Source organism: Acanthaster planci, linkage group LG01 (genome assembly GCF_054643075.1).
Source record: "Acanthaster planci isolate LZ-2023a linkage group LG01, COTS_SCS, whole genome shotgun sequence".
Taxonomy (NCBI): Eukaryota; Metazoa; Echinodermata; class Asteroidea; order Valvatida; family Acanthasteridae; genus Acanthaster; species Acanthaster planci.
Window position 1 is genome coordinate 21,416,183 of NC_141777.1, and position 22,033 is coordinate 21,438,215.

General features: G+C 41.7%; 2 protein-coding genes across 6 annotated transcripts in view; both read right to left on the reverse strand.

The window, feature by feature from the left end:
• LOC110984974 (uncharacterized) overlaps positions 1 to 8,205 on the reverse strand; it is a 41,293-nt gene extending 33,088 nt beyond the window's left edge. For 3 of the 5 annotated variants that reach the window (XM_087139323.1, XM_087139288.1, XM_087139300.1), the window contains exons 1-2: positions 7,774 to 7,913; positions 5,213 to 5,986 (exon numbers count right to left, since the gene is read on the reverse strand). In XM_087139323.1, coding sequence (XP_086995449.1) covers positions 5,213 to 5,485 — 273 coding nt within the window. In that variant the 5' untranslated portion in view covers positions 5,486 to 5,986; positions 7,774 to 7,913. Of the gene's footprint in view, positions 1 to 5,212; positions 5,987 to 7,773 lie in introns of all 5 variants that reach the window. The other 2 variants (XM_087139292.1, XM_022245644.2) reach the window with 2 other exon arrangements.
• Positions 8,206 to 13,028: 4,823 nt separating this feature from the next.
• Positions 13,029 to 21,927, reverse strand: LOC110985001 (lactoylglutathione lyase-like). Its single transcript, XM_022245674.2, has 6 exons — positions 21,638 to 21,927; positions 18,188 to 18,270; positions 17,505 to 17,645; positions 16,590 to 16,660; positions 15,530 to 15,619; positions 13,029 to 14,761 (listed from the first exon to the last, which is right to left on the reverse strand). Exons 1-6 carry the CDS (start codon positions 21,701 to 21,703, stop codon positions 14,670 to 14,672), a joined length of 543 nt encoding a protein of 180 aa, XP_022101366.2. The 5' UTR covers positions 21,704 to 21,927; the 3' UTR covers positions 13,029 to 14,669.
• Between the last annotated feature and the right edge of the window lie 106 nt (positions 21,928 to 22,033).

Sequence of the window (22,033 nt, forward strand, 5' to 3'; positions counted from 1 at the left end):
TTGTCAGCCAACCTCCATAATGCAATCCGAACGTCTAAAAGATTTATATAATCGATTTGCTTCATTTTGTCATTGTTCTGCACCACAAGTCACATTTGAGATAACTGTAATTCTTGTCTGTGATCAATTAGATGTCGCGATAGGAAGTCCAACAAAGTTTTGAGTGAATTGAATTATCGAAAATTTGTTGATTTTACACACTGTATCCTCTATCCTACTAAGGATATACATGCACCTAAGGCCCTGAAACAAGATCTCCAGTAAACTACACTACAGATATTTTTTGAAAGTTTTAGTTTGATACTCGAAGTCTTTCATCAGAGCATTTCACAAAGCAAAGTCACTCCTTTTGTGCCCAGGGGCGGGAGCTTTCAGAAAGCTAGCCAGCCAGCTGCTGTGTGCAATAATTCCTGCCTAAATCTACGCATCTGGCGCTTTATGAAATCTACGGTGGCCAAGACGAGAAAAAAGATGAAAGAAGTATAATTCCCGTTCTTTGGCATTGAAGCAACACTTTTTCTTTGAATTTTTTAAAACAATCTAAACAAGTTGTACAGACAGCTCCATGGTTATTTCCAGTTTAATAAATTAATTAAAGTGAGCGGCCTCTCTTGGCGAGTCCATTGGAGCTAATTAATTGTATAACATTTCAAATCAGACTTCTCAATATGAATTTCAATAATACTTTACTGTTTCTAAACTAAACATGAAGTCTGTGTTTCTGTCAGTACGTTGTACGTGTATCTAACATTGTTGCATCACACACAAAAAAACAAATCACTTGCCGCCTACTTTGCTTGCTTTGTCTACCTGTCTGTCTCGACAGTCTTCTCTGATGCAGTGCCCCCTTCACAACCTCACACTAAAGATGACCTCTACATCCTCCAGCGCTCCAGCGGGAGAACGCTGGTGTCCCGTTGATGTCCCTACCCATATTAATTTCACGTAATTTATATTACATGTCAATTTCTTTCTTTGTATATCTTTACAGTTGGGTGTAACTGTCTTCACACTTTTTTACTCACGAACCTTTTTTTTATATTTTATAGCGCTTTAGAGTGTGTCTTGTGCAATCTGTAATTTTAATTGTAATTAATTATATTTGTCACGTAATCACTTTATAATTCAACCCTTGGGTTGCAATCAAGTGAAAATAAACCAGAACAGTAATAATAATGTAGCGGACCAGCCCCACGTCAGTTGATTGGACGGTGGGAGGAAGGACGGTCCCTTAAAGCGGACGAGCACTTGGGGAACACGTGAACAACAAATGATGAACCCCAGAACTACAATTTATTAAATATGAAAACAGTTGGTGTAGTGTAATGGCTAGACGGCACCGTGAATAATAATACAATGGATGGTCGAAGGCTGACACTACTAGCTAACCAATACACTGTGGCACATTGTAATACAGAGAGCAGTTACCACATTGGGCCCCGTAAATCGTACAATTTCTCCGACAGAAGATCGTGTGAAGTATTTAAACAATGATAATTTACTAGGGGTTTCTAGCATTGACACTCTCCGTCACTTGCAAATTAACAGAAACAAAATGCAGAGAGTACGGTTCTACATTCGAGACCCAAAGCAAAGACATCAACTTCACACCACGTGCCCGGGAACCCTAAAAAGTATCAACTTTGCGTTCATCACCTCCGTGACACGTATTGGAAGGATGAGGGCGCCCTTACTCAGGTACGGTTCCCTACAATAATAACGGTCACCTCTTCCAAACACACAATGACCCAACTTAGCCACTCCCATCCACCCGGGTCTATGAATTTCACTCCAAATAGATTTATAAATAAATAATAGGCAGCTGGTAAAAAACGGAGAACAAAACAAGCCCAAATGTCCCTCAAGTACATCCTCCTGGGGAACTGGCACTTAAACTCCGTCCCAGCTTTCACTACCACATTCTACTCTCCATTTCCACTCTGTGCTACCACCATCATCAGTGACAACCTCGTCCCACATCCATCCCTACCCACACCCCTTCCACGTAACCAGACCACTGTAGCTACGGCCGCCCACATACATGTACCATCCCATCATCACCAGAATTCTTGACCACGGAGAATCCAGTGTCAATCCAGTGTCAACCCAGCCCTCGTCTGGGAAAATGAGGGAAACAAAAACTTATAACAGACCCATCGTCATTTTGTATTTAGATTTCACGCAACAGAAAATGGAAACAACAAATGAATATTTTGAAACTTAAAAAAAGGGGGGCGGCCATATTCGCAACAGTGTAACGTCTCGTTGGATCACTGCATCATCTGACATCACACTGTACATAAAAAGGGCAAAAGGGCAAAATGTAAGCAAGACATGAAGACTTGCCCCGAAACGAACTCTTGTATTAGTGTCTTTTAAATTTGGCGTAAACGGCTATTTGTTTCTTCTTTATACGCAAACTAATACGGGATTAATTTGCGGCATTTGGGGGTCAATGGCAGATTTTTTTTGGCACTTAAAACCATACATGTGACTGTTGGCTGTTTAGTGGCGCGCGCATCCGCAAAATGTCATAGGAAAAGATACGACTTAGGGGGGCTGACAGGTTCAATCCCGCTGCAGTCAATTTCTTTGTTGATCTTTATAATCATGCCACAGAACGTCGAATAAAATAGCGCGAGCGTCACCTGACATATTTCAGTGGAAATCGTGTCAGCTCTCCTCCATGTTTCAGTCTGTTTCTCCCCCCCCCCCCCGTGCGATGTGCAAGCATTCAGGCAAAAAGTAATTCGAGCAATAGCTTCCTTGGCTGCCCCCAACTGTTTGGTTAGTGGGTAAGAGTGCCTGACAAGTAAAAGGTGTTATGCTTTTTTTCTCTTATAGTCCTTTCCTGGAAAAATCGAGAAAAAAAACTATTCACGCGCAAATCCCACAAATTCGGTGACTCTTTGTTCAAAGTACATGCGAATAAGATGCCCTGATACAATACATGGATTACAATGTGTATGAATGCTCCGTGACTTATTGTTTGACAAGCAACTGAATTCGAAAGCACAAAAAACCAAACTGGGACACAAAAGGAAACGTACAACTTCAGCCCACTTGTCTAAAACCGCGTCAAATTAAACAAAGTTTTTGTATCAAATTGCTTGGGAAAAATACCACATTGGCTAGAAAAATCTGGGCCCTAAAACTAACTCGTTGCATTGCTTCTAGAACAGTGAGTGTGCAGCGGACTTCAGGTTGATTCTGTTGTATTGAACGGTCAAAATTCTAGGTTTAGCCTGCAGCAATGTACATGTACGTGCGTGTCCATAGAGTACGTACGCACGAAATGCCGACTTTTCACTCAACCCCCTCTTCCCCTGTACGCATACTTGTACGCATGCCACAATTCCCACAGACGCTGCCGGTCTCTGTGTCATGAGTAATGTTGTGGTCCACTAATAATGGGCGTTGGCAAGGGAGGATGAATGGTGGGGTGGATAGCGGAGGATACTGTGTTTGAATGGTTTCCAGACGTATGCCTACAAAAGCTGATTCTGGTATTTATTTGTATGAGAAGCGTATTGATTATGATTAAGATTCATTACGGGCAATGTTTCGGTTTGCGTGCGGTACGCACTGGCTTGAACCCCCCCCCCGCGTATGGTGTAAGCATTGGCACCACCACCGCTTGTGTGGACGTACTTTCTGGACGGTAACAAGAACAAGATTGCAGACGGCGTTATTCACATCTGATTTCGATGCGTTCATAAAGCATCAGTACTACTATAGTACTGCTTAGTCCGGAAGGTGCATCAGAAAATTGATGAGTCCTGTTCTTTGTGGTAGCTGAAAGCCTACAGGATCAGCCTTAAAGGACTCCCGTCATCCATGCATGATTGGTAGCTATTCATCAAAAGACCCCTGTCAGTTAATCGATAACATTCTGGTTAAAAAAGCGGTCGTGGTCATGCATTTTAGGCTGCACAGAAAATGAACTTTCGAAACCATTGTGTGAGACCTATTGCTAACCATTGACATCCAGGTTTCGCCCAGAGTACTGCTGAGTAAAACTTTGGCCAGACTTTTTCTGTTCAGAACTGAATGCTTCCTGCCCCCCCCCATAAAAAAGGCTCCCGGAATACTTGGTTCTGGGTAAGGCTTTATCACCACTTAATCTTTAGAAAGTGCGGAGTGATACACACGGAAGTACCCTTTTCGGAAAAGCACGGGTACGGAAGGGTATAGGGACCATGTGCCAATTTTTTTCGAGTTACTACATGTATCTCCCGTCTGCGAGTTTTTATCGCTCGGATATATAGCTCTATTTTGTATTTTATTGATTGGGGGGGCAGTGGCCCTGACACGCTTACGTACACGGGCACATTCTCTTTTGGACAAAGTTTTGGCTCTGAGAAAAGCCAATGGTGAGAGAGGTCAGAGCCAACGCTTTTCCCCCCAAACAGATTCTGCCCATATGCAAACAATACTCCTCTATCAGTTCGCACCATGTGTACACGAAATTCTTGATTTTTCTTTCTTGCCTTCTTCGGTATACGTCTCAGCTTCAATGGCGCAAGCCATTTTGCTGAAACGAACCACAAATTACTCCAGGCTTTATCCTTGTTAACAATAATGCCATATAGTGTACAGGGTTTAAAAGAAAGACCCTTAACTAGAGGTGCTTGCATGGCACCTATACTTTTCCTCTATGGTAAATGGTTGCAAAACACTGGACAGTCCAAAAAACACTTGCAGCAGAAAACTTAATTACACTACTGCAGGAGACAACCAGTCCATCACTTCCAATTCTCCACGAGTATACATGTAAATCCTATTTTAAAAAACGGTAGCAAATGCACATGAGAGTTGGACACTTATACATCTCCATACTAGTCTCCAATGTGAAACTATTATGATTTGCCATATACACTGCCACAGTTTTTAGGAAAACTGTTTAAAACCATTTCACAAGAAATACTTCTCTAGACCTAATGACTCGTATCGCGCCTGTTTGTGACTAGCCCTTGCTAAAAGGTCGCGCCCTTCCAGGACGTCTTTGGACATGTAAAAGTCCGTACCAGTTTCAACTGTAAATTTATTTTTGCTTTACTGTCAAAGGTGCACGGATTTGAAGAAAAATGTGTATAAGACATCTTTCGCAACTAGACATGTTTCTGCAACTCTCCTGAGGGTCTTTTTGTTTATCTCCCTGGTGGAGAATTCAGGAGAAATTCCTATCAACTATAGTAAAAACTTCACTGACCCGAATCGCGCCTGTTGCTGACAAGCCTTTGTTCCCTCCTCCTTCCAGTGCGATGGCATCAAAGGGGAAGATGCAACCTCCAAATTCATGTGTCTGCTCCTCTGAGAGAATCGGTGAATAATTGTCTTTGGATGAAGCAGGAGAGACCGCCGAATCCACCTCATTTGACCCGTTACCGTGGCCGTTGCTACTGCTCGCCACACTGTTCGGCCTCTCATTGTTAGGCTGCTGAGCCACCTTCTTGATCCCGTACGTCTTTGCTCTTGAGCTCATCGTTACGCTGTGCGTGGAAGGTGTAGTTTTCAGTGCCTGCCACTCGAAAATGCCACTGGTCTAACGTAATCTGCTGGCTGGAATGCTGGCTGTGCGCACGCATGGATGACCCACAGACGCGTATTATCCATGACATTGGTTGTACATGTATGTCAGGCCTTTCCCTAGACTATGATTGAAGGTCGTGCATCAAAGGTCGTAGTTAGCAGGGGGGGGCGTCATGCACCAGGCATCACACGGTATTCGTGAACACTATTCTGCGTGTATCATGGCGACGTCAAGCCTAAGAATTCCGGAGAAATCCAGAGTTTTCCAACCTGTAAACGGGGATGCACATCGTGCGGGGCTGATTTAAGGGCCATCCAGTTCTTTATGCATTATAATAATGACCTGAGCTTTTCGTGATCCAATGAAAGGCCTAGCTGAAGGGAAATAGGTTTCAAGGCAGGCTGACTGTCAACTTATCCAGAAACCAGCTCGGTCCTCAAGGCCACTCGGTCCCTGTGTGAAACAGTTTTCAGACCTTAGAAACATCATCAGTACACTAATGGCTTTCCTGAACTCAAACCAATTGCTTCATGCTGAAACCTGTTAATAACTCGAAAACTCGGTTCATCTTAAAGTCACACTTCCTTCCGTACGTCCCGTCAAAGAGGAAATGAACGAAATTTGGTTTCGGAATGAACCCAATCCCAATTGCTGATCGATCAATGTACATGTACGTACAGGGCCGTACAGTTTCTACCGGTAACTGCTCAGAGTTAATTTGACATTATTTGGATAAAATGGTGCCATAATGCGTAATGTTCTGTTGCAACGAGCAACAGAACCTACGTTTAGACCTACGTTTCATCAGCCGGTAACTCAATACATAATGTATTCATAGATACGCGATCATGGCGCCTACTCGTAGTATTCATCACGCAAATAAAGTTTGCAAAAGGAACTACACGGCATCAGGAAACTATATAAATGTTGAAATTCCAATCGTAATCGGCCCCTTTAAGCATAAAAGTGGGGTGCTCGTAACATGACAAAATGCTGGCTAATTTGAATGGACTAAGTAGAGTAAGGGCAAACAACGAAGGAGACGGTAACAATAACCCAAGAAGAAACAAAACCCGAACGTCTAAAGAAACTTAATTCAAAAGTGCTAGGCCTACTACTGCTACCATGGACCAACTCATCCACCTGCAGCTCAACCACAATTACCCAGCTCACCGCGCCCGTGGTCCTACCCTGAACGACCCAGCGCGCCAGGCTTGAGGTGCTGGTGCATGCTGATGTAATTGAATCTCGAGATTCGATAAGAAAATTTAAAAAACTGCAAGTTTGGGTGTACCGCATTTCGGAATTCGCCGACAAGTTTCATACCAAGTTTGACCTGGAGTGTCCCAGAGACGAACCTCTTCACGAGCACCATGAGGTGGCGCCATTTCAACCCGATTTCATTAGTGTAGCAAACTTTCGGGAAAGTGGACGATCGTTGTTATCAATTTCTCAGGCTTGGGCTTGAAAATTATGTTTGTAACTTTTTAATGCTTTAAATAACAACTCATTTAAAATGGCTATAAAATATATTTATTCTTGTAGGCCATATCTCGAATTTCCACGAAGCGAGGCCACGGGTAATTTCGAATATAAATCTGGACCGATCGCAGATTAAATGATTATAAATCATGAATTTAGGATTTGTGACTTCCAGGTTGAGGTATTTCTTTCAAAAGAAATGAACCTCCAACTTGTGGGCTTATTTCGCATAGAGACGGGCGGGTTTCATTCTGACGTCAGCGCGGAGTTTGAGCACTGCATGCTGGGTATTTTGAGGGCAAGGGCGGATAAAAAAAAAATCACGGCTAGCCATTATTGTTGTTGTAAGTTAGTCGTCTATTGTTAGCTTCCCCACTCTGATATTCGATACTTGTTGGCCCGTTAAAATTTAAAGTTGTGAAAAAGTGAAAACGCGCAGAGCGAGAAAAAACCGAAACAACCATTGAGTCACAAGGCTGCTCCGGTACTAGATGACTTGACCTTGTCCAAAGAAGTATGGAGATTATTTTTTTTTGTTTTCCATCGGTATATATACATGTACTTGATGACCCGTCTTTTAGAATATTTAGACAAATTTCCATGTCTCCATGTAAAATAATTTTTCTGAGACAGGGTTTAGGAGAATACGGTCTTGACATCGCAGAAAATTGTATCCGGAAACTATCTCTCAAAAGTCAGTAAAGCTGACAATGTAACCCGGTTTGTATACCATAGAAGAAGGGAAGGGATATACTGACCCGAATCGTGCCTGTTTCTGACAAGCCTTTGTTTCCTCCACCCTCCAGGACGATGGCATCAAAGGGGAAGACGCAACCTCCCAATTCATCTTTTTGTTCCTCCGACAGAATCAGTGAGTAGCCATCTTTGGATGAAGCAGGAGAGACCGCTGAATCACTCGCACGTGATGCCCCGTCGTCCCTCGTGCTGCTGCCTTCACCGCTCTCATTGCCAGGCTGTTGGGACAGCTCCTTGTATGCCTTTGAACTTGAGCTCATATCTCAGTCCGTGGAAGTTGCTGAGTAGGTACCGGAGTATTATTTTACTGTGGAGCTTAATTTTCAAGCGCCAAGCATGCAGGCTGAACTAGAGAGTAATAACCCACCGGCTTGGATACATGCATGCACGCTACGTAGGCTTGAATTACGAGGCTTACTCTTAAGCCGGTCTTTTCACACTCAAGCGTCAATCCAACAATCAAAGGTCACAGTGGGGTATGGTGGCCCTGAAAGGACATCCCCCTCAATATGGCAACACGCACAACCTGCTCTATCGTAAGGTATTAGTATTTTAATTTATTATATTAAAATGTGCAAACATACAATTAGCAGTCTATATGTAATTCTTACATCGTCTATCGTTTGGACAAACGAAATAAACTCTGGAATATTTCCCAAATAATTATATTTTAACCTTGTTCATCATTTAAAACACTTAAAAAAGAATCCAACACTTTAAATTTTGCATGGGCATCGCAGAGAACCATTGTTCTCTTAACAGTGATAAATCAGAACTAATTCTGTTGGGTTCAAAGTTACAGCTTGCAAAAATCAATATCAATAGTATTAACATAAACACTTCTACCGTGTATGTGTCAGATACCTGCAGAAACCTCGGGGTCACCTTTGGCTCATTAATGTCAATGTCCCATCATGTTTCCAATAGGCCTACATGTATTTGTAAGTCCGTTAGATTTCAGCTCCGTAATCTGGGTGTGATTCGGAAGTACCTAACCCACTCAGCCATCGAGAAGCTTGTCCATGCCTTGATTTCATCTCGTTTGGACTTTTGCAACACTTAGCTCTATCGGCTACTCCGCAATCAACTTGATCGTCTTCGGAGACTCCAGAATTCTGCTGCTCGCATTGTGACGCGAGCTCCTTTCCAAGCTCACATTCCTCCCATTCTGCTTTCTTTGCACTGACTCCCTGTGGCTGAACAAGCTGTGACTGCTGGTTTACCAGCGTCAGTGGTGCTGCTCCTCAATACAACATTGATTTGTTACCTCCGTATAATTCACCAAGGCGCCTCAGACCATCTGATGCTTTCCTGCTTGTCATCCCACATACTCATAATTCATAGGGGGATCGCTCTTTCGCTCATGCTGGCCCTTTTCTTTGGAATAAACCCCCTCTTCATATTCGACATTTATCATTGTTTTTTCATGTTCTGTATCTATATTTGTTAAGACATTTTCAGTAACTGTCGTATTGCTTTTGATGCATTCTTGTACACGTGTATTATTTTTTGTTTTGTAAAAGTGTTTTGCGCCTCGAGCGTCACTTGCGACGGATTTGGCGAGTATCAGAATTCTTCTTATTATTATTATCATTATAATTATTATTGTATTTTTCGAGTGAACGTGTGACGCCCAGCATGGAGTTGCAAAAAGGGGGGGGCAAATGTGACGCATAAGCTACACCCTACAGGCTATTTTACCTAATACACCCCTCCCCGAAAACTGAAAGAAATTCCCACTGGATTCCTACAGCACAAAGGAAAACACAAAAAGTGGGGGGGGGGCTTGCCACATGTCGCGCATCGCACGGAATGTTGTCGCTTTGTTTATTTGCATTTTTGGTTTCATTCCATTTGTCAAAATACCACGTCAACTACTGCGATCCCGTATTGTACACATGTCAAATACTTATACAACTGAAGGTCAGACTCCAAATGCCGAAGGAGCATTTTCATTTTCTTGAAAGCGCCAAACCTAAGTTACCTCCGCTCTCCGTGGGATATTTCTTTTATGAATGAAAAAATTGACCTTCTGTTTCGGAGAAAAATTCCACTTCGCTCCCGTGCGCGCAAAACCTTGACACGTCTCTGCGTGCTTATGTCTTCAGCGTTCCCGATGTAGAAAGTCGCGTGAACGTGAAATGAAACGCTCTCTTATTTTATTACAACACTTCGGACCATGTTAGCTCAGACTGAATTCTGTGACTTTTTATAAAGGTACTGTCTTGAACATTTGCATTATAGTGTTTGTTAGGCTTTATCCTCGGCCCAGAGAAAGTGACATCTACGTTTTTCTTGAGGCACGCTCACTCGTCGGTGATTAGATTAATTAAGTTTCAAAGCAATGAGCTTGGACAGTGAAGAGGGTTTTGAAAAGAGTGTTCGAAAGAAGCAGAGCAAATGACAAATGTGAACAAAGATAAACACACAAAAGAAAGCTTAGCGAAAACAACGAAAAGCTTGTTAATTTCAGGCCCGGACTGTCAAGATCCCTCTCAATCTACCATGATGTAAACACTGCAAACTTAATCATCTAACGTTTTAGCAATGAGTTCACAGAATATCCACTAGGAATTTAAAACGGCAACTATTCTTTACGAGTCGGTTCTGAATTTCTATCAATGACAAGTACCTACATGTCACTGAGTAACAAGCCTCCACCATAGTAAACTTGTTTCAAATGGCTCCAAGCGTGATGATAAACATTAAATGTAAGCACGTGACAAGTCACCTTGTGCATTTTTATGTTGTTTGTATGGGATGAAGGAAAGTATCTTCTAGTGGGTGTCGGTACTCAATTAGCAGAACTTCTCGGGAAGGATTTAACGACGGATCCAACCGCCACCCCCCACATACACCCACAAATACATGTTTTACATACAAAGTGTGGACATTCCTTTGTTCTCCTGTGGTTAAGGAAACTTGAGGAAAATGCTCCTTCTTCTCCAACTAAGATAACTCCTTCGAGCTCGATTTTTGATGAAGATTTCCTGGACTGTTCCTCTTCATTTTGCCACAGATAACCCTGACCCCAAAACACCTCTGAAACTGTTTTTTAGAGAGGGGAGAACATTGTGCAGGTGTGCAAGTCCACACAACGCCATCGCACCCTTCACTATGGAGTTCTTTTGTGGAGAGGTCCACAGTATGCATGCCACGCTACAGCCACCCTCACACACTGCATCGCCTCCCATTAAGAAATTTAGCCTACTGCGAATACATACTGCAGAGCCTGAGGTAACACAATAAATGTTATTGCACTTCGCATTGGTTTTATAACTGGCTGATAGGGTCATGTGTCTAATAAACCTCATCCATCTCGTTCCCTAACATTAACAGCACCGAGGCCCCATACGCAGAATCAGTCTTTCAGGAATAAGCGGCATTGTAGTATGCGTGAGCATAATGCACAGTGTCAAGTTTCGGAGACTGCCAGTCAGAGAAAACAGACCCCGTTCATGTTATGCGTTTTTTGTGCACCAAAAACTCTTTCGCCGTCGAATGCCTTTAGGGAAAGCGAGTTCATTGAAGTTGGCAAAAAAGGGGATTTCTGCTGAATCAGGAAGCCTCGAAGCGGATCCAACACAGTACGACAAGTAAAGGTCCAGGGACGCATTCACGTATCCCCTGGCACGTGGAGTTGATCACGAACAAGGTACCAGCAGAACTGTAGGCTTGTACGGTCAAAACGAGGCTGTTGGTCGGGTTACACCCGTGTGGCATGTTGGGTATTTACGCAAGACCCCAGGGTGTGCAAGGAGTCGTGATCTGCGGCTTTGTTCGTAATTTAATAAAACAGGTGTAAGTATACCAACTAAAACGAACTTGACAGAGCATGCGTGGCAGCATAGTGAACTGAAGCAAATGTAAACTTTCCACAGAGAAAGAATGGTTTATTACTTCACTTGCAGGTACCACATCTATAGGGTATACTGTAAATATCCTTAGACATAAAGTCGTTCATTTAATGTTAAAAAGCAGACAAGTCTGATACGGTGGCTGCGCAAACACAGTGATCGGCTCGAGACCACAGAGTTCATAAGGTGACGAACGACAGGGAATTATCATGGTAAAGATGAAATGAATGGCTTTGTCACCAAACAATCAAGGGGGCAGTAAATTGATGAATGGGGCCATCGTCAAGGCTCGCAACCAGACAATGCAGGCCACACAATCGGTATTCTAAACGTTCTCCACTGAGGTAAAAGGCAGCATTGGAATCTTACCATACCTCGTGTTGTGTTGTACATAGGTTTTCATTACTTTGATTTTTTTTTAGGTCAGAACGCCGGTTCGTACTGCAGGCAAATGCAAAAACGAAGCGAATTTCCTCAGGTACGAAACATATTGCTGCGGAATTCGCTTGAGTCGAAATGTGCTCAACTTTTGTGAATTTTCCGGGCAAATGTTTCATCTAAAGGCTAGGTCATACTTCAGGCGAATGCGAAAAGAATTTGACGTCACAATTAGGCGGCAAAATTTTGCTCAACTTTCGTTCAACTTTTACAAATTCGCAATGCGAATATTCTGACACAAATACACATTCGCGCTCACTTTCGCGCGATATACATGTATGAACCGGCCTTGACGTCTTAACCCTCACAGTCCCAAATCCTCCAATTTCAATGTGATTTTATGCATACACCCTTGGCGGTTAGGGTAAAGGCCAACGTGTTAACCCAGGCACTGATGAGAGTATCTAATATTTTTTCAGTAGGTCTATAAATCATCCCATATTTTTCTGATAGGCTCATGAAAGAATACAAAGAATACCACGGCAGAGCGCAATCGTTTGTGCTACAAGTGATTGTATGGAGTCCGGTCGATTGTCCGCTCAGTCCAATAGAATCTAGGGGTTCATTTTGTGTGAAGATGAAATGAGGTCAGTAAATCCTGAAGCCTTGCATGATATTAGAGCAATGAACACCAAATAATCGCCACTGCACTGCATGTGACGAGCCATGGAGGTCGTGACAATAGCACCTCCGTCTTTATTTGGTGAAGGATGCCTCAAGCAAAAGCCCATCCGACGTCACAACGGCGCGAACAAAACGTATTCAGCTATAGACTGGCGTTTATCCGGGTCCACGACCGAGACGATTTTCCTGGATAGTGCTGGGTTAAACCAGTTTGTTTGGTTTTTCTTTCTTTTTTTCATGCAACCCAAACAAAATAACTAAGGAGGCACTGGAACTTGGTTTACAGCAAAAGAAAGTTGTAAAAAGTTGACGTCCAGAGAAACATTTTCAAACCACTGTTATACTTGTCAGAAGAAGCTTTTTTATGATGACATGCGTTCCTTGTAACTTTTTTGCTACATTTAAAGTCAAATCACACACTGCACCAATAATACGGAAAGGATTTGGGTTGCTATTAATTCGTAATCATCTATCCACTGGACGTGATTTTATAAAAAATGAAGCAAACAAGTTGAAAATGATCAATTGATATGTGCAAGCAACGATCTTTGAGGGTATTACCAAATATGACAATACAGCAAACAAACTGAAATTGATCATTTGATATTTGCAAGCAACGATCCTTTGGGGTATAATTAAATAAGACAATGAGGCAAACAAACTGAAATTGATAAATTGATATTTGCAAGCAACGATCCTTTGGGGTATAATTAAATAAGACAATGGGGCAAACAAACTGAAATTGATCAATTGACATTTGCAAGCAACAATCCTTTGGGGTATAATTAAACATGACAATGAGGCAAATAAATTTAAATGGAATTACGATACCGTCAAGCATGACAAAAGCCTACAGCCTTTGTGCAACTTGGTTGGTAATATGAAAACAAAGTAAAAAAAGAAAAACACAAGTATTACATTTGACACCTTGATAAAAAATAGTGCAAATTGGTTGTAACACAATATGAGATATCTAATAGTACATGCACTTCCAGCAATCACGCACATTGGCAATGGCTACAGATGGTGACGGGACCTATGTCTAAATATACATCATTGTTTGTTTAATTGTATCATAAAGTCCTTAGACTACAGTTGTTTACCGTACTGTGCTCAATGTATTCATGCCACTGATCATCTTTGGGTACCGTACTCTACTCCGTGAAGCAAATTTTCAAGACCTGAACAGACCTATAACATAATGGTGCCGCACTTTTACGTGTATACTTTCCTATGGCTGAGAGGTAAGGCATAATCCACAGGAAAACGCACATGTGAACAAACCATGGCATGGGGCTGCCGAGTACAGAATGTTCTCCCAACAGAACCCCACAGAACCAGCACTTCCCAGCAAGCATGGCTGAAAAAAGCATGCCAAGTCCCAGGCAGTGTTTGGAGTCATGCTCAATCAGCATGCACACTTGACTACAGTGGCGTATCCCGGTGTTGGGTCCTTGGTCCAGGAAGAGAAGTTGGGAACTAAATTTGGAACGACTGGCAATTTGTTTTTTCATCTATCAAAATGGGTCATTGTTAAGAATGTCAACCAGCAGATATTTCCAGTGATTCGATCTTTGGTGCCCAACAGACACACTGTAATTGCTAAGCTATAACTCCTGCTCCAGGCACCACTGTGAAACTGGGCCCGAGACTCTACCTTCCACTTTACACGAGGGCACTGCAAGGGGGGGGGGCGATGGGGGTGCTTTTGCCCTGGGAAAAACTTTTAAAAATAAAAAAGCATAGTAAGGAAAAGAAAATAGTACAGGAAATAAAAAGAGAATGGAAATCAACAATTTGCTCGAAAGACCCCTCGAAATTGGCACTCTCCACTGTTAATGGTTTCTCTATTCGTCGCTGAGTCCTTTGTCCCCCCCAGAAATGCACCCCCACCTCTCCCCCCCCCCCCCAAAAAAAAAATCCAGCTGACACCTATGGTTTTGCATAATTTTCTTCCTTCCGTTTTATTTGTTTGGCTCTTAGTTCAGCAACTTCCCCATGTCACTGGGAGAGAGAATCTCGATCCAGTAGCCGTCAGGGTCGGATATAAATGCAATGTTCTTCATTTTTCCTGTGGAATCACGAGTAAAATAAACAAGCCAACATGCATATTAGGCCACAAGAACCAAAGACACATTCTACCAGGGGCATGTTTTCGCGACTGTGACCAGAAACATCTTTCTGGCTTGGACACTGTTTGGCCACTTTCCAGGATCCGGTTACACCTAGTGATTTCATTGTTCTGACCAGCTAAAAACCGAAGGTTCACTGCAGGTTCAAAATGGCAAATAATTAGTTGACCATCTCATCGCCGTCTTCAAAATAAATAAAGTGTGTCCCAAGATTTGTTGTTGCATGCAACAAACTTTCTTCTATCGTGTAAAAAGAGAGAACAATAGTAGTAAAGAACTTGGCGCATAATGAGTGAAAATGACATTTGTCAGCAATGTCCTTTGCTACCTAGCACTTTGTCTCTCTCACATGAGGTAACCATTACTGGCCATTTAGAACATGCTTCTGGGTACAGGTCATGAGAACATACCCCAGATAAATGTAATAATACTTAAAAACAATTTTGAAAAATTACAAATTCACTGACCCTGTCATACATTTAAAGACATTAGTACACTAAAGATCAACACTGAAGAAGTTTTCAAATGGAACTATCAAAAGTGTGAAAATCACTAGACAGAAAGTCTCGTCTGGATCTGGAGAGCCTTTGAACAGACCAAGTTTAACAGAATGTTAGGACCAGTAGAAAAGTGGCGTTTTAAGCCCTCAGCCATCATTAACAATGCCAATTTCCCCCACAAAATCAGCAGCAGCAAGGCATACATACCATCGCTGGGCTTTTTGACAAAGGCGACTCCGAGTTCCTCAAACCTCTTGCAAGCAGCTTCAACGTCGGGGACGGAGATCCCGAGATGGCCTGAGAGGAATTGGGAATCATGAAGAAATAGACTGAATTAATTCCTTTCCCTTGGATTTTACAACATTTAAAACAGGATTGAGGACAGATTGGAAAAGTCCAGGTTTTACCTTGCACTGTATTCCTCCCATTTCACAATTCAAAGCCACTCAAAATTTGGCTCTAAGTGCCATACAGGTCCTTGTCATCTGGTTTTTTTAAATAAATTTGAAAAGGATTTCAAACCAACAAGGGTTCAACATGAATTCTACTTGCTTTGCTTTGCTGAGCAGCTCAAAGCGGGTAAAACCGTCACAGGTTTGGGTCTGCAAAAAAGTCCCATTCACTATGGGGATTGAGGAATGGGGTTTTTTAGCTCTGGCCTGAATTGGCAGCCAACAATGAATGCCGTGAGATGTGAGTTCCACCAGTCATATAGCAAGGATCTCCATGTCAGTTGTATGAAACATTCTGGTCCTGCAAGTGGTTCTGAGTTCAAAGACAAAGCCAAATGATGAGGCAAGACTGACTTTTGAGAAAGAGCCCAAGGCAATATATCTTTCAAGTCAACTGTAAACTGAAGGTTTTCCAGAGTTGAAAGAAACTACATGTACAAACTCAATTTCCTTGTGGGAGGGAACAACGGCAGAGGAGAGTGATGACCTTTGTTGACCTTTCCAGGATAGCATTAACCCCAATCATCTAAAATCCTCCCCAATACATCTGTTTTTTAATACAATTTTGATGAAATCAATTATATGAGATTAGTTTTATCTTCCATTCTTGTTGGCATCAGGGGATGTAAAATTTGATTTATTAGATGTTCTTTTTAGAAACATGAAAGACTCAGAGTTGCACAAAGGCTTGTGAAAAAAACAAATTCACAAGGTTACTCAAGTGCACTAGTAAGGAGAGACTGTGGGTTTGAGTCTTACCCTAGTACGTCCGTATGATTATAGTTCCTACTGAAAGGAAAACTGTATCGACATACCAAAGCCTCGGGGGTCCTTGTTGCCATTGTGGTAACCTGAGAAAGCATCGTCAACATCTGTTCCATAGTTACTGGAGAATAGGAAGTAGGAGAGGTTTTAGCTATCACACTAAATGTCCATGCTGCTGGGGTAGTTATGCTCCAATGTGTTTTGTGCAGGCAGTGTGAGTTTTCTTAATGCATTGCTAACTGTGATCGGCTTTGTGAAAATGAGTCACAAGTTGCCAGAGCTTATGAGTTGAAGGCCATTAAATGAATCTTGCACAACATAAGTCAACAGGAGTTCTCCACATTCTTTCATATAGGCATCCATTTTCAGCAGGATACCAACCTGTGCGACACGACAAAACACAGAGCACAATTTCTTCTTTCCAATACAAACTACCACAGGCTCAACAGTGGCTCTGTGACTCATTTTCACAGAGTGAGTTACGATTATCTTTAGACCTGTTTTCTTACTTGTGTAGGGCAAGGAGTGTTTTGTACAATGAGACATTTTTGTGCGGCACACATATTAGTGAGAACTGAAGCCTACCAGTACTTTTGCTTGGTAAACAAGTTCTGCCCTTAACATATGCCTGTGCCTGAGAATTGCACAAAATCGGTTCCTGGGTCTTTATACTGCCAGCCTGAGGACCAGTGGAGACTTTTCTCAGATGTCACTAAAACCTTGGAGCTCCTTTTGAAGGTTTCATATGGCAGTCAAAGAAAATCCATTCAGCAAAAATTCCTGAATCTCAGACAGACCATTAGGTCCACTGGATTACTGGGGGAAACTGAAAACTGGCACAATTACACCTGCTAATGTCAGTGATTTGATTGAATGCGCTTTTGTTTAGGTCCAACGCTGTCTAACCGCCTAACTTATGTTGCATGGATGAGCTGGATTTATGAACAACTCACACAAAGACTCACTAAGTGAGTTCCACTGTGGCGGGCTGCTGGAAAGTCCATCGAGTTCTCTCCTTCTCATCTTTGGGTATGTCCTCCTCCTTGCAGTATCCCATGAAGAAGAGAGAGAACTTCATCGAAGGGAAGTCAAAATGCCTCAGGAGTCTGTTTAAAATAAAAATCAAAGGCTTTGCCTAAGATTTGTAATGACTTGCGTCAGTGACTCGACTTGAGCCACAAGTTTTGGCAAATGACTCGATTAGAGTCACTGTGAGCAATGGCTCAACTTAACTCAATCTCTCTTCAGAAGACCCAACTCAAGTTAAAATAAAGACTTGAGTCCCAAAAATAAAGGGAAACTCTTAGCAAAAAGATTGCTGCAATGACTTTATGGTGCCGGTTTATAATGTTCATGTCATGTTATAATCATCAAGAGATGTTGATGTAGTGTGACCACATGTAATCACCCAGAGGTAAATTTAGAAACACCAGAAAATGACTTTCTCTCATTTTTTTTGGTTCAAATATTTGTGTCTCAAATTGACTTGAGCTGAATACTTGACTTTTTGGGTCTAATGACTCGACTCAAGTTACTCCGTTGCAATGACTCAATTTGACACAAGTCACAAAAATTGACTTGTTACAACTGACAACCTTACATCAATGTACATGTACACTGCCAACAAAACAGCCAAATGTCAACTCACCTCATCCCAAGAACACGGGTGTAGAAGTCAAGTGACTTTCTTGGGTCTTTGATTCGGATCATCGTCTGTTGCATGATGAAATCCTACAGTCAAACAAAGAGTTTTCAGTACCTCTGTTCACATGTATTTAATAGGTCCTCACAATACTATTTCCTACAACAACCCTTGAAATGTGCCTTTGTAATTCAACTTCAGCTTTTGTTATGCTATTTGAAAGGTATTTTGATGGTTCCGAATGCAAAATTCCATTTTCATGAGCAAAAATATTTCATTCAGGTAGAAAACCTTCATGTTGCATTGGTTTGAGCAAAGAATATAGTTGGAAGTTTTCACATGTTCCTGTTCAAAATTTCCTTTTTTTTAGTTGATTCATTGTTGTCTGAGCGCGCAATAAAGCCAGTGACCAGTGTTTTCTCAGAAATACTTTCAATGAGGAAATTCTGGGTTCACAATCTGAACAGAAAAACCTTTAAATGAAGCAGCGTCTTCCCTGACTTCTATCACAGCAACAAACAGAAACCTCTGTTGCACGGAAAAGCATGGCCAACTGTAAATTTCCATACATCTACCTTAAACCCTCAACGGGCATGCCAGCTTGTTTTCTTCCATTTCTGACGAGTGTAAAGTCGAAAAGAAACATGCTAAAGAAAGCTTCTTTCCCTTGAATCTGAACCCTTTAAAACTCTACAGACAATGCTCAACGCTGTCAGTGAATTCAGCCCGACACAAGTCTGTCCCCGCAATTCAGTCCTGAATTTCCCAACAAAAGAAATTGTGCCTTCAATTTGAGGCTGGTTAGGACAAGCCTAAAATACCAGAAAAATACAACGTACATGCACAAGAAGATGGGTGCACTGTAGCAAACTTTAGCCCTCGATTCCCAGCCAGCCTGGAATCGAGGGCACAATTTCTTTTGTTGGAAATATAGAGGCTTTTGCCAAAATAACCCTTTAAAACTGATGACCTCAAGGTAGACTATTTACATACTTCTCTGGCTACTTCTATCAAGTGTGAAACTTAATTAACACCACCCTAGAAGCATAAATGCCATGTTTATGAGTCTTAAACTGCCCAATGCTTTATGCTGTAGTTTGGTCATACTCTTTGGCACCAGGGTGGAGATCTTGCTAACAAACAGTCTTACGGTGAGAGTTCGGCATACAGACATCACTAATTCTCCCTTATAGTGGTTAACCAGCCACCACAAAGCTATAAAAAGTCACATTTAGTAGTGAAAATATCAAAGCATTTACTTGAAAAACACTTAAGAATTTTTCAGAGGCATGTCCCACACAGGCACTGGAGGTAAACTACTTTAGAGTTGAATTTTCCGAGCAATGAACGTGTGAGCCACTTGCTCTGTTTAAGTGTTTGTAATTTGTATGTGGGCTTGTTGTAGAGCGAGTCTAGTTGGGTGTCGGTCACTTCACCCAGTTCCACTTCGTCCCATGTCATTTCACCCTGAACCACTTTGCCAAATTGCCATTTAGCCCCACCCCACTTCACCTGTCCACACATCACCCCACCTACTTTGCCCCATTTCCACTTTGCCCAAGCTATGCTTGATTCTGCTTGGAACCTAACGCATGAAAAAGCAAGGCGCCTCTTTTATAGGTGTCTTGGATTGACACCATGACAACGGATTTGGTAATAAAATTGGACTAACGTAACGATATCACTCCTTTAAATTTTCCTCAAAGTTTCTCCTGTAGTCTTTTATGGATCCCCCATACCGCTTCCCTTGAAGTCCTTTCGTTCATGTGAGCCATTACTTTTGTGAATCCATTTCCACACTTGACTTTTACGGACAGAAATTTTAAAAATGCACGTTTCTCCTTTTTATCCTCCTTAGAACATTCACTAGTACCCATCAAACACATAATGCTGTGACACCTGTTGAAGGTCGCACAGATACGACTACAACATTTTGAAATAACGTTAAGCATAGAAAAGTATTATAAAATATGAAAACACTGTGATAACATTACTCAAATGCCCCAAATCTGATTTTTTTCCCTGATGTGTTAAACTAATGTTATCCAATTGTTACTGTGTAATATTTGAAACAATAGCTAAAACGAATTTTGCTAAATTAATATGTTTATGACATTAGTTAGAAGTTATAAAATTTGTACCTCTATGATTTGTCAACGTTAACCGAATATGCATTTATAGCAGTGCTTGAAATTCTTTAAAGCTGTTTTCATGATGTTACGATGTAGTGATGATAAAATTCTTAAAACATTTTATAGATGTCTGATAAGAGCCAACACCTCTTTGAAACTGGTTGATAATATAAATGTTAAAAAAGTGGATGTGATATTTTCACATCATTTGAACAATAGTGGCACTGAAATGCTTGAACGATGTGAATTCAATATATTTGTATTGCTGTAACCAACATATTCATGTCAAAGTAAATTATCACACAAATGCAATGTAACAGTGCTGATAACATTTTCAAAACATTTTTTTAAGGGCAATGAAATTTGATATATTGTTTCTCATCAAGGGGTTTTTCAAATTTAGATTTGATTCTCTTTTCATTCGTCATTCTTTTCTATCATGGAAATAAAACCCTTTTTATGACTTCATCTGGCTTCAATATAGTGCGTCAAGCTGAAGCGAGAGAAGATTTGGAATAAGATCTATATGTCACTCTGAGAATAAGATCTGTCACTCGTGATTGTGTGCTGGTCTGATGCTGTTTGACCGCTGGATTGCAGCGCATGCCGTTGCCCGTTCAGGCATGTTTTGACTTTTATTGACTATTGGGTGCCCCGCCAAGCTGACAAGGTGCCCATGGGCAGTCAGACTTTAACTATTTTGTGTTCTGATGACTGGGATTGCTGGAATATAACTTTCGATGTTGGGAGTTGGACTTTCCATGAAGTTTTGCCTTTTTTCAATAATGAAATTTTTTGATGCGGGGCCAAAAGCATATGCAGGCACTGACAAGAAACAATAAATCTGATTTCAGTAGCCTAATGTCAAAATCAACAGAACACTCACTACATTTAAAATAATTCAATTCAACATTAATGTTTGAAACTTGCTTATTCAGTGTAACAAATTAGTAGATTTGCCTGAATTGGAACCTTTAGTTTGGCTGGACAATGCTGGACAGACACACCATCGACAGCGCATTGCAGCCTTCACCTAGGTCAAAACTAAAAAAGACGTTTAAACTTACATTGGCGCAAAGTGGCAATGGAACAAAGTAAGTAGAAATGGGACCTAAGTGGGGATAGGGTGAAATGGCAATGCATGGGGCGATCGGTGGTTTGGGAGGAAGAGGTCTGGGGCGAAATGACTGTACAGTTGCACATGCATGACACGCTTGATGATCTACCCCCCAGAACCGTGGGGTCCGACGTCCGCTCGAGGGCCCCCACAGTCCTGGGGGTAGGCCCTAATGCCGTGATCATCTTTGAATTGATTAACCACCACCTTTGTGCTTGGATCAGGTTTCGAACAACTCGCATCAATATCCTGCTGTGTGACGGTGTTTGCCATGATGACGATGTCGCCTGCTACTACGCCGTACTACTTCTGCTGTTTCACTGCTTTGTCAATGTCATCGATTCTTTTTGATTGACAGATCGAAGGTCTGAGGCATTTAGCACGTACTCAGCACTCAAACGGTAAAGCTAGCTACATGTAGTGTAAATGTACAATATACATGGATATGTGTGATGCGCATACATGTCCAGTTGTTACAAACCATACAGCATGCAGGCTTGCATCTCGCTGTACCGCCCTCAAGTGGTCATAGCCGCGAAAATTGAAAAAGGTCAAATTAGTCAGGATTCCCATATTCTGTCTTTTTCTTTATCGTACAAAATT